The sequence below is a fragment of the Diuraphis noxia genome, unplaced genomic scaffold, assembly GCF_037042655.1.
Source record: "Diuraphis noxia isolate RWA-SAM2 unplaced genomic scaffold, SU_Dnox_SAM2 contig0005, whole genome shotgun sequence".
Taxonomy (NCBI): Eukaryota; Metazoa; Arthropoda; class Insecta; order Hemiptera; family Aphididae; genus Diuraphis; species Diuraphis noxia.
Genome location: NW_028301715.1, coordinates 10,540,398 through 10,554,121, shown reverse-complemented (window position 1 = coordinate 10,554,121; position 13,724 = coordinate 10,540,398). Strand labels below are relative to the sequence as shown.

Sequence of the window (13,724 nt, the reverse complement as noted above, 5' to 3'; positions counted from 1 at the left end):
GAGCATTATTTTGACCAATCTGGAATATGGATTACAATTATTTAATCCGAATTTCGGATTGTTTCTGCAGTTGAGTGTATACCACAACACAATGAGCTATATATATAATATATAATATGTGGCATATACCAACACTACCTCATAGAAGTCCTATACAAAAAAATTCAGTATAGCCTTAAATCTCTGCTGCAATTATAAACAGAGTACTTTTGATTTAGGTTCAAGGCTAAAAAGTTACAACCAATTACACAACAGTCATTGTATGGAAAAAGAAGTAATAAAAAGTGTTATTTTATGTTATTTATAATGAAAAATAATATTTTATTGTACAAATAAAATTGATTTGATGTTAAAAATGATATACGACTATGACATATTCAAACAAATTATAATTTATTTGTACGATACTTATCGTACATAGTTAGATAATTAAAACTATTAAAATATAATTAAGTAATTGACAAAAGTATTTAGGCAAATATATCACTTTTATTATCATTCACTGTTTATATACTAAACATTGTTATACCTTATGGCAATAAATCTCATTAATAATACTTTATTTATACAAATATAACATATATATAGATCAATAATACAAAAATTAACCAATATTATTGAATTTTAAACTTGAATGAATGCATACACTAAAAAGAATAGTGAAATATAAATATCACAGATGAACTAAGTATGCTGAGTTCTGGAACTGGAGCATTTGCAATGGCCTTAATAGTTGTTATTCTTATGGCTATGTTTCTCCTTCGTTTGGATCAAACATTAGTGCAGTCACGGCAAACATTATAAATACAACACCACCAACAATAGTTACTATAAAAATACAAACACATAATTTATTATTTCATGTTTTTATTTATTACCTATTTATTCTACAATACTAACCAGTTCGAACAGATATTTTTTGAGCAATGAAACGACCACCAATAACAGCTAATCCTGTACATAAAGAATGTCCTAGGACTCCTCCAAGTGCAACACCATAAGCATCCTGAAAATGGTTTAAAAATTCAAATTCAAAATAATAAATTTGAAGTCTTGGTTTTAATATTTTATACTTCTCTAGCTGCCAAAATTATTGTGGCTAATTGACTACGGTCACCCCATTCTGCAAGAAATGTCATTGTAAAAGCTTGTATCAGAGTTTTTGACACAATCAACAAACTCTTACTGCCGAATCGCAATCGACATCTTTTTGGAGCCTGTTGTTCAATGTCTGCATCCTGTGGTATCAAAGTCAATTTCAGCATAAAACATACAATTTATTCAGCATTATAATAGTGAACATAATAATTTCAGATAATATTATATTTCACTTGAGTACTTTAGAGACACTGCGATTAGGTAATAATTATTACTAAAGTTAAACAATTAAATGTAATATAAATTACACCTAATTAAAAAGCCATTGAAAATCTACGAGCAGTTATTTTACTGGGAAAATATTTCATGCTGCAATGATTTGAAAAAAATTAATTATACCTACATTTTTATTTATTTGGTATAACTCACTACAGTATTATAGTAGTAATTAACAATAAATAATTTACGGTATCTAACAGTTTTTGTCATTATCATCACATTTTACAGTATTGTATATATTTTATACAGTTCTTCTTACCTTAAAGTCAGTACTATTGTCAACAGTCACGTTGATAGTTTCAACCACAGATGGCACAACCGCAGGCGATTTATCGTCTTTCTCGGTAACTGGCGACGCATCTTTATTATTCTTCTTGTTCTTTAGGTATTTAATAATTTATTCCCAAATAATAAACAGCCCAAAGAAGTGTAGAAGGATTATGTTAGAAAAAATGCCAAAATGAAAAAAAAAAATGGATTAACCTATAATATTAATTAATAATTTGAAGACTACAACAAAATAATAAATACAGTTTAAGACTAATATATTTAATACTTAAATTGTAATTATTGATCACAAATAAGCAATTGTTTTGAAATTCTGAATAGAGCAAAGCAGCCTATGATTTTTTAAATTTGCTAGTAACTTTTGAGAAAAAAAAAAGAAAGACAGAAACAATTTAAACAAGAATCAGTGTTTAGCAAAATGTTTATCATTTTAAGGTAAACCAAGCTCAGCTTACAATCTTTTTATATACAGTGATAGAGGAAATACATTTAAATTATAATTCAAATCACTAAAAATAATAATTAACGAATACCCAAGCAATTAGGAACCACAGATCAGATATTTGTCTTTTATCAATTATGGTAGCAAAATTAGTTATGTTTAAATTCAATACAGATACTATATATAATATAAAAATGCAGGTCATATATAGATAATTATGGATTTATAATTTTAAAATTACACACGTTCATATTATTAATGAAAATGACCATCAATTAAATGTTATATGTATAATTTATAGGATCTAACATTCAGCACCTTATCTTGTTTTTCAGATAGTTGTAGATTATAATAGACCCATTATGAATCATTTCATGAATGTTGTAACAATTCACAGCCTTACACTTGAGCAATTATGATTATAGTAGAAAATGATTTTTAAGGGAATCACAAACATACAGTTTTTTAAGATAAATAGGTTTATTTTTTTATAAAATCAGTCTTTTCTGATGTGATAAGCCATAACTCTATTGAAAATGCATTTAAATTCCTTATGTGATTTTATTTGAGAACGATATTCCAATTTTAATGAAAATAAGTTATATAAAAATATATTGACCTATCTTTCATTATTATTTTCTTATCAATCAAACTATGGTCCTCTGGAAATTAAAATAATTACTATTATAGCCTGACAAAAAGGTTCAGTAAAATAATACTTTGAATTGATATTATTATTTAGTTTTTTTTCGTCTACAATGGGTTACTTATGTAAGTATAATATAGGTACCTAATAATTTTATGTTTGACATCAGTGTAACTGATATAATAAAAATTGTTTAAATGAATATTAAATATTAATTAGGTATACCAAAGTATATCCAAAATATCTACATTTAAAAATGAGTACCTACTTAATATATTATTTCTTAAGTGAAAAAAAAAAGAATGATGAGAGAACTTGCTCAGATATTTTCATCTTTATTTTAAGTAATTGAAAATGTAGTCAAAATTAAAAACAAATCTCTATATTTTCACTATACCAATCATAAAATTATTTTTTTATGTTTATAAGATTGATATTCACATCTTTTTAAAGAATTAATAACAGGAAAACTTAGTAAATGTGAAGGTTATAAGTTATTTTACATTAAATATACATTCTATAAACATTTTATTTTATAATTGGTAAATATTAAGCAAAAACAAATTCATAAAAGGTATTACGTCTCATCAATAAAAAATAAAGTAAGAACAGATCTTATGATATAATGGGTACATGAGTTTAAGAAATTAAGGAGATTGAAAAGGGATACGATCATTATTTTATACCAAAACATAATACTTTATTCATCAGAAATTTGTATCAATCAAACTAATCAAATCCAATAAATAATTTAGCTGTAAGAAAATCTGAATTTATCATAGTTTACTTGAGAACAATCTTACAATACTTAAATTTTAACTTATCCTCAGATAAAAATTTGATTAAAAAATCTGAAAATGTCAGAAAAATTATTGACAAGTAAAAATTTGTTTATAGTAGTCTTTTAAAAAAATAGTTAATTTTGTATGATGTAGAGAATAAGTGGTGTTTTCTGAAGAAACAGAACATAATGGACATGGGGGAGGGGGCACCTTTAAATTTTTATATATAGTTATTACATAATATTATATAATATGTAAAATGTAAAACCAAACATGTTCATACAATATTAAGTACTTTTTATTGGCAATCCTCCACCTCTCATTCAAAATTCAGGCAATCCCATTGTACAGAAATTAGGCACATAGGTACTTTAAGTAAAAATAAAAAACACTCAAAATTGGAAGAGTAATGACTAATGACATATGTAGAAGGGATGAGTATGAAGTCCAAATATCGGAATATCTAAAACCGGATTGGAATAAAATTCTTATGCAGATTTATGGGTTTGATTGTATGTGACTTATGACTACCAATTATTTTTAATGTATGGTAAAATAAATTATTTTATTTTATTATAATGAAAATTGAACAGTAAATTACTATTTAAGTTTTATGATATCACTGGTACCTACCTACTTAAAATACATTCGAAATTTGGTATAATATTTTATATGTCTAAAAATTATGTTATAGAATTAAAATATTATTATTATATACAAATGAGTCATCAAACAGCAAAATCAAGTTGAATTCCCGATTTAATAAATCCGGATTCGACAAATCTGAATATGTCCACCACTAATATGTAGTGCATAGTTCTACATTGTCATGACACGTGCGTGTAAAAGTTATGTGTTATGACTAGGGTGCAAGATTTTAATATACAGTTGAAATCAAAAAAATAGACTAAAAAGGTAAAAACAATTTTAATTGATAATTATTAATTAAGTATCTAATTAATAAACTTATCTTTATTTCAATTACTATTTAGTGCCTAGAAATATTTTTTTTTGATTTTCAACTTGACGAAATTAAATTATTGCTTTTTTTTCTTAACTTTTTGCATAATTATGCAATAAATTTTGAATTTTGTAAAAATATGCACAAATTTAATATGCAGTAAACGTTATACAATATATGCAGTAATATGTAAACAAGAGATTTTACAAGTTTTTAAATTTTGAACTATATTTTTTTTTTGTAAAAATTACTAAAAAATATGAAGAGCAAAAAATATAGAATTGCATAAAAATCCACACTTTAGTTATGACTTATGAATTAACTATGATATATGTACACATACTAATAAAAAATGATCGACTATAAGGTTCACATGCACTATGCACATAGGTAATCTTCTTAACTACTACCATTAATTATAATTTATAAATATTATGTTATTAAATAATGACTATAATCAATGCTATTACAAACTCCTTAAATACAGATGCAATATACAATCCTTTAAAGTTGTAATTAGTGTCATAGAAAAAATTATATTACCTAATATAATTATTTAATTTACAAAAAATATTTTTAAATATGTTTGAAAACTAAACCTTTTTGTTTTAATAATGTTGATTATGCGGCTAAGGATATTCTAAATTCCTCAAATCTCAACTATTTTATCAAAACTTTATGCTTAAATAATATGTTTTAATTTTTAACTACATTACAAAATTGTAAGCAGTATAATATACCTATCCATATTTAAACTATATTGTTACTTAATTCAAATATATATCAGGTATTTAATAATATTAGAGAATACAAACAAAACAAAAGGCAAAGGAAATATATGAAGCATTAAGGATAAAAACATATAGTTCAATAACCATTATATACTTTCAAGTTATCAAAAAATGTATAAAAGGTAAGCCAAGCATAGATAACATAGATTTTACCCAAAAAATAAAAGTTATTAACACAGGCTAAAAGCAATTTGAACAAATAACAGAAATTTATATTATTCAAATTTTGAGTACCTATTCTTATAGTAATTAAAAATATTTATAGTACATAATATGATAATACATTTATTTTGAGTTTAATCGCGATTAACTCTCTAAAGTACTCAATAATATAACATAAATAGATATAGTATTTTATTTTCTTAGTCATAACTAATAAGTAAAATTAGAGTTGATTACTTGTGATATATTTAAATACTTATAGGTAAAAATATATTTTATGATATTAATAGTAGGCATTGATGAAAGAATTATATTTATACGAATGAGTAGATTTGATTTTTTTAAGGAATGTAAATACTATTAGTTATTAAAATAATAGATTAATTGGACAGAAGAAATTAATTTTTATTATCATCCAACTAATTGCCATAAATTAATGAAATTTTTAAAGAGAACAATAACCATTAATAGATAATAAAAAAGTAAGATGGCGTATAGGTTTCGGATATGGATAGATCATACACAAAATAAAGTACTTTAATTTAAATTTAATTTTAAATAATTGTGTTAAAATTGTGTTTGTTATAATTACATTTGCTAATTTTGAATACCAAATAAACAATTTCAAGTTAAATTTTAACATACCTACCGCTTTGGACTGTGGTACCACAAAAAAGGTGCTACTGATTTGATACTAGACTAATAATTTTTAAGTGTTTCCAAATACATTTTTTTAATAATTATCTGAAATAGGTCAATCTGTCAATTTTTTAAAGACTCTAAATAATTTATAATAACTAGTTATAGGTATTCCTATATTAAGCTAAGAAGATTAATAGTATGATTATTAAGAATTGTATTACAAAATTAACTACAATAGGTAAATGGTTCACTAAAAAAGTACTATTAACAGTTGTTGTTTTTATTTTTACTGATGTGTATATAGTTTGATTTAAATTTTTAAAATGTCATATATATATAATAATCTATACCTGTGTTGAATATAGTTTATAATTCTTTAAAGAAAAAAAAAATATTATGATAATCATTCTAAGAAATCTGGTAGTTAATACAATATCCTATAACTTCTTTTTAAATTATTTTGTTCTGGGAAACACTTATTAAAATAAATCGGTGTTTTACTAAAGTTTGGGTATTTTTGTTTAACATTTACTCATACATAATATATATTAAGGTAAATGTATAAGTAAACTGACTTATTAAATTATCTTTTAGTCTTAACATTTCAATAGGTAGATTAATTGTTTTTTAATTGCTTGATTGTAAAAACGTTTAATTGAGTAGTTTATTTTTTACACAATTTTTTAAATCTCCAATTCCCTCAGAGGGTGATTTATAGCACATTGGATCTAGTAGGAAAATGTAGAAATTTAGCGGAACAAAATCCAATCACTCAATAAAGTAGAAATTTTTTTAAATTTAACAAACAATAATCATAAACTTGAAATGTTTACCAAATATTTATATTAGTATATTCATGACAAAATTGAAACAAAAAATTACAATTTTAGGTAATTTTTTAAAACTCAACAATTAATATTATCCGTAGGGATTTATTTACATAATCATTATTAACTACACGCAAATATATAATATGTTCAAAATAAAAAAACGTCCGCGGCGGCAACCAATTTTCGTGTCCGACGGCCCGGTCACATCTATTGCTTGTACATGTAGTTAATCCACACCTATGCATAATAGCTGGCCACCGCAGACGTTTATTATTTTGAACAGAGTATAGTGACATTTACAAAATATTTAGATTTTAGCAATGCATATAAGTACCATGAACATATTATTCACACCATTAAACCGCATGCGATATGCCGGTATCAACATAATAATTATATGAAGTTAAGAACATTGAAATAATAATATCATACATGGTAAGTTAATTTTACTATTTATATTGTTTTTCCATTATTGATGGTGATTAAAAGACAGGTGACTATGATCTTAATATATAATATGACAATCCTGACTTTAGGGTTAGTAATTATTTTTTTAGCAAAAATTAGAATAAACTACCTTCTTTTTATAGAAAATATATAGAAATATAGGCTGACATGACTATCTAAGCACAGAATTGTTTTCTGTATACAGTGATTCATCATTGAGTTCAAATTTAACACATATATTACAGTGACCTACTCAATGACTAAGTATACTCAAAACCTACTAACGAGCCTACTAGCTATAGAACAAAGTACATTCTATGTTATTTTTTATTATTTAATTAAAATTACTTTATGTAAATGTTGATAATATTTTTTTTTTTTATTGTGTGTATGATATAACCGATTTAACCTAAGTATATATTTAATTTAGGTATAATACATTAACTGGTTAACACTGAGAAACCAAGCATTTAATATTGTATAGCACCACTTTCATTAACACATACTAATTTTTAAAATAACATACACATAAAATTAAATTGTTTGCCAAATTAAAGCTTTCTGCTTATTCATAGATAAAACTTAATCTTTACCTCATCGTCTTTTCGTCGTAAATCAGCTTGTACTTCTTCAAGCTCATCTTGTCCTTCATTGGGAGACATTTTGAAACCTTCTCTTAACATTTTAAGTCCAAACACAGCAAATAAAGCTGTTGATATGTAATATGTGTATGCACGAGGTATAACTGTTGCTGCATATCCAAATAAAACTGTATAAATAATAAAATATAATTAAATTGAAAATTTTCTTCAAAAGAGTATCTAATTTAAAATGTTTGGAAGGATTTTATATGATATAGGATGATTCAACAAGCATGCTCACTTCTATTTTGCTTATAATCATGCTTTTAATTAAATTCTGAGTTGTGGTTTTTTTATGTAGGATACAATTTTAAATTTTTTTAGTATCCTGGTGGTAATATAATCTTCTGTTGAGTATAATAAGTACCACTAAATATTCTAGTTAGGTATATATTTTATATTTGATGTAAATAGATAATAAATGTCTATCATTCTTGGTAGTTGGTACCTACAATGAATTTAACAACTCAAAATGTTCATTTGAATTTAAATTTAGAATATTTATATTTCAAATGCATCAACATTTTCTGAAAATGAGACTGATTACCTAAGTACCTACTTAAAAATTTTGATTCATATTAGAAAAACAGAAGTTTATATCACCATCAAAACACCTAATCACCTATTATATTTATGTAGGTTGGTGTACTAAAAAATTCCAAAATTCCAAATTTAAATAAAAGCATATTATATGGTTGAGCAAGTTTGACGTATGACCCTAAAGTATGTACAAATGATACATAAATAGTTTCAGACTTTTAAATACTGTATGTCATTACAAAACAACACAAACAATTGAATGTGTCAAAACTTTCAATGTTAGTGGTATTTCAACATATAGTTAGTAAGTAGTAACAAAGAGTAATAGCATTGAATATATATTTGTATGTTTATAGACACTCAATAGTCAATGGTAATAAGTAAATATAGTGTACATTTGTTGTTACTGCAGTATTGTACACAATACAAATATTACAACAATTTTAGGTAACAAAATATTTTTAATAGTTATGTAATTATATCCTTTCGTTATTTAATAACATAAGATTTTAATTATTTAAAAGTAATAATTATTTAGGTAATACAATATAGTTTAAAAGAAATAGAAATTAACTAGGCAGTAAAAATTCTCTATAGTTTTATAATTAGTTTTTTACTCGGGTTTTTATGTCTTTATTTGAAATAAACATTCTACATCTTAGCGGCACAATAGGTTTATGTGGTTAGTATAGAATACATACCTACAAATTTACTAAAAATATAGGTAAAGATGAACATTGAACTACATCATTTTTAATTTTAATACTGGGTAGGTTAGCTACCGGCTAAAGTATTGATATTTTTATTCTATTTTGTTTTAAATTAAAACACATAAGTAGTTATACCTACCTAACTAGAATTATTTAAGATTTTGTAGATGTAATAATCTTTACACTTATATAATATACTTACTAATTGGGAAACCAAATAGGAGTAGCACAAATAAGGGGATGTTATAAATGTATTTATTTTTATCATGCACGGAAATGAATATTCATATCATATTGACAATAATTGTGTATTTTGTGCATTATTGCATAATTATATTATACTCATTAAAATATATAAATCAAATTAAGTATTATAAGATTTACCTACAATTGATAATTGTACCATTTTGTGAAAAAAATTTCATTAGGTAAGTACTAAACTAAGGAGTTTAAAGCAACCCATTTAACGGTCAAATTTCTTAAAACATCTAAACAAATATTGAAGTGAGTTGTAAGTATTTTTAAATTTTAAAATAATTATAATTCGCTTTAAAATTAAAATATAGTAAAAAGCCCATGAGGTCATCTAAATAATATTCTTACCTTTAAATTTTATAAGAGGTCAATTCACTCTAATTTTTGAACTAACGGAGCTAAACGTAATTTGCTGAGTGTAAAATTAGCCATGTTACACAATACCCACTTGTAAGACAGAGACAACACATGAGGGTATCATATCCTCTAAAATACATATTTATTAAGGGAAAATTCCCAAAGTTAATGATATGAAAAGAATGTGTGAGATTTAATTAGATTTTAAGATCCAATTATTGACATAATTATTAAAAATTTTGCTGATTTAAAAAAAAAATCTTGAAATGGTTAGTGTTATTGAACATTTTATGAATTATATAATAATAGTCAAACCTTTGTTACAAATATAAAATGTAAGATAGGTACGCCATATTATATAAATAATCAATAAATATATTAAATACCTACACAAAATGTGTTTTGGTGATTTTCATTTTAAATTTTGACTCACATTTTGAAATACATTTATACTTGTTTTAAAATTGTATATTGTGATGTTATAAACATACAATTATAATATTGTCTACCTAATAGAAAACATTTTGCAAATACACATTGTTTCCGCATCTTTAATATCTATTTGAGATCTAGTCAAATAAAATAAATTTGAGATGGTCAAAAATTTGAAGCAAAATACCTACTACTTATTACAGATTTATCAATTTTACAACTATTAAGGAAGACTTAAGAATCAACGTATAAACTAAAACTAAAATTAATCAATTTAATGTCAAATGATAATTAGGTACATCTTTATTACGCAATAGACTATTGTGATTAATAGTTACTGATTAATAACTACCAGACATTTCTAGAGCTATGAAAAAACCTATGTAAATAATTGTTGTTATATTTTCGTGTCATTAAAGCTAATGAAGTAGGTACTTAGAATTATTTTAAGATATAAAACAAAACATGTAGGTATTACCTGATAAGATCGTCATAAGTGCAAGAGCAGATATAGCACCAGTGAATACTGTAATTCTCGAATGTCGCATGGCCATAATAGCAGCAATGAAAAATGTCTTGTCACCCAACTCAGAGACAACTATCACAGAAAGTGATGCAACAAAGGCATGCACCAGTCCTAGAGAAACGGTAGGTGTATGTTTTGTTGTTTGCTCAGAAGGCAGTGAATCGCCAATGTCCGCAGGTAGTAGATCATCATTTTCGTCCACTGGGAGTGAACTGACTATAGCCGTGCCTATCAGGACCACACACAGCACACCAAATCTTGCAAACATTGTTCTTGGAGTGAAACTTTACAAGCGCAGTCAAAAAATTACGGTAATGAATATACCCAAAAACGGATTGGGCACATGCATTAAGTGTCAACGATTAATAGGACACCAATTTCACATGATTAAAATAAAATAAAAATTAACTATTAGAGTTTTGGTAAGTAATGAAAAAACTAACTCAAAACTGTTTGAACAAAAAAGAAATATGTATATATAGTTATAACAATAAAATCAACGTAACTATCAAACAACAGTACGTAATGGTAATAATAATTTATTTTTAATTTATGATAACTGATTAGTTGAGTTATACTTCGGAAGAAAATAATTTACCGTAAAAAAACACAATTGAAATTACGGGCTCTACACGAAACACGTCCAACGGTTGTCCCGCCATGTCCGCAATTAACGAACGTTCGGCAATCGGCAGCCGGCAGGCCCGACGACGATAGGCGGTAAGTGGTTGCGTGAAGTGTTTACCGCACGAAACGCAAGATCGGCGCGTGTTACTGCGTACGTCCGTGGTTGTCGCCGACAACGTTGATGATTGGCGTTGGAGCGCGTGTACGTAGTAGGTTCGGTCGTTCGGCATTCACGTGTACACACAGGGAATACTGAACGTTAAACAGCGCACTAGCACTATAATTTAGTAGCACTACAACTTGAACTCACTCGCTGTCTACTATATAGCAGTTAACAGTACGTCAGTACGTCGTCCGTACAACCGAAAAGTGATTACTGATTAGTGATTAGCGAATACTGATCTCTAATGCAGTGATAAGTGATATACGCACAACATTTCGGTCGCGTTGCGGCGTGCACACTCGTGCAGTCGCGCGGTGCCGGTGCGTACAGTCGGCATTCCGAGCAGTGTCGATAAAAATTATTATTAAGAGGTGGACTTGGGTGGAGGTTGGTCGTCGGGTGGCCGCGGTTTGTACAGCACGGCGGCATAGCGATATCATCAGATTCTATCATCTGTAAAAATCGCACGATTAATATTATTGTAAATAATAAATATTGAATAATATTGAACTGTAATAAACTAATAATATATCTACACGTTGCATTATGTTCATGTACGTAAAATATAAAATTTTTAATCGTGAAATGTTTTGTGTAGTATTTACATAATATATTTTGCATTTTGTCACGTGGATTTAACATTTTAACGTATAATTTATAATAATGTCATTTGATGTTTGCATAACTGTTTTATTATAGCCATATTGACATTATAGGTACATAGCAATAGCAATAACTACAAAATTGCAAAATTTAGAGTTCAAATCTGGGGAGGGGGTTACCACAATTATTATTGAATTATGAATCACTCATACCACCGTGTAGCTCCCCACAGCATAACGTAATATTACCATTATTTGGATTATATTATTATTCAGTATTCACAATATGATACCATCATAAGAAAAGCAAATTTAATTTTGTTTTCTATATTAAAATTTCAAATCTATTGTAACAATAATTATTGTGTTGAATGTTTCGTCTAGAATAATGTCATAAACTCATAACAGTATAACACTCATAACTCATCATTAGCTAGATTTGGCAGTGGCTTGAAAATGTATTAAATTATAATCCGAATTTGAGGTTCTTTTGCTATATGTGGTCACCTGTGCCACCGCATCTCAAGGCTTACTCACCGCCGCAAAAATTAAACGCGAGCACAGCGTACGTCTTTCGTTTTCGGCTGATCTTCGTGGGCTGTTTACCGTGCAGTATTCGAGCGACTCGTCTGCAGTTACCTTTTTACGTCTATGATCTCATGCTCATCATACCGTTGTCCGTTACCGTAATTCAGTGTTGTGTGCAGTTGTGGCGTTGCGTTTCGAGAATAAAGACTTAAACGAGTTAGTTGACAAAAATGAGAACACAAAGTCGACGCATGAACAGGCGAAGGCGAGCGACACCAAAGAGATGTGTTTGTGCGAGAGCGCGCGCGGTAACAAAAGAGAAAGATCCGTGTGCGCCACCAACGGTCAAGAACGTCCGCGCGGTGCGACGTCCCGGCGGGCCGTGGAAGCGGCGAACGCGAGATCAGTCGTTGGTTGTGAAGTACATAAATAAAATTCGAGACTTGATGTTCGCATGAAAATTTGGTTGGAACAATTACTACCTAACCTAACCTAACCTTTTTTTATATTATAATAGTATAATGGCTAAATCTTACATTATTTTGGACGTAGACGGATTGTACTACGTACGTGAGGTCGGCTAGTGGATCCTCCCGTGCGATGAATGCTGGTATGGATCGATATCGATGGAAATCCACACCGTGGATAAGTTGCGTTGCGTATAACCCAGAATGTCTTCTTTAGGCGGTGGCCTGACCGCGTCGATCCGCGAACGTAGTACGCAGTGGCGCCGAAGTCTAGTTTTAATGAAAACAATAAATATTAAATACAAAGATTGCTATGAACATTTGTCCATAAAAATATTTATATTAAAATTATTTAATTAAAAATTAGGAAATATGAATAAATCATAATAAAATAAAATTTGTATAGTTTTTAGAGGTATTACAAAGCATACCTGCAAACCAAGGCCCACCCACCTACATTAGGTTGAGCGCCTGACCCTCAATTTTTTTCCACCCATCTATCTATAAT

The 13,724-nt window shown here is 27.4% G+C and overlaps 1 protein-coding gene across 2 annotated transcripts; it reads right to left on the bottom strand.

Moving 5' to 3' along the window:
- Window positions 1-469: 469 nt before the first annotated feature.
- Window positions 470-11,912, bottom strand: LOC107169322 (putative divalent cation/proton antiporter TMEM165). Of its 2 annotated transcripts, XM_015519041.2 has the most exons (6): window positions 10,782-11,912; window positions 7,962-8,137; window positions 1,637-1,756; window positions 1,074-1,238; window positions 901-1,006; window positions 470-828 (listed from the first exon to the last, which is right to left on the bottom strand). In XM_015519041.2, the coding sequence occupies exons 1-6, from the start codon at window positions 11,095-11,097 to the stop codon at window positions 749-751; spliced, it is 963 nt and encodes a 320-aa protein (XP_015374527.1). In that variant the 5' UTR covers window positions 11,098-11,912; the 3' UTR covers window positions 470-748. The 2 variants fall into 2 exon arrangements, with proteins under 2 accessions (XP_015374527.1, XP_015374528.1); XM_015519042.2 differs by lacking the exon at window positions 1,637-1,756 and having other exon boundaries at window positions 10,782-11,911.
- Window positions 11,913-13,724: the final 1,812 nt, after the last annotated feature.

Coding starts and splice junctions, on each gene's coding strand:
- LOC107169322 (XM_015519041.2), bottom strand. CDS start 11,097: ATGTTTGCAAGATTTGGTGTGCTGTGTGTGGTCCTGATAGGCACGGCT. Junction 1,007..1,073: donor TAATTTTGGCAGCTAGAGAA/GTATAAAATATT, acceptor AACCATTTTCAG/GATGCTTATGGTGTTGCACT. Junction 829..900: donor AAAAATATCTGTTCGAACTG/GTTAGTATTGTA, acceptor GTATTTTTATAG/TAACTATTGTTGGTGGTGTT.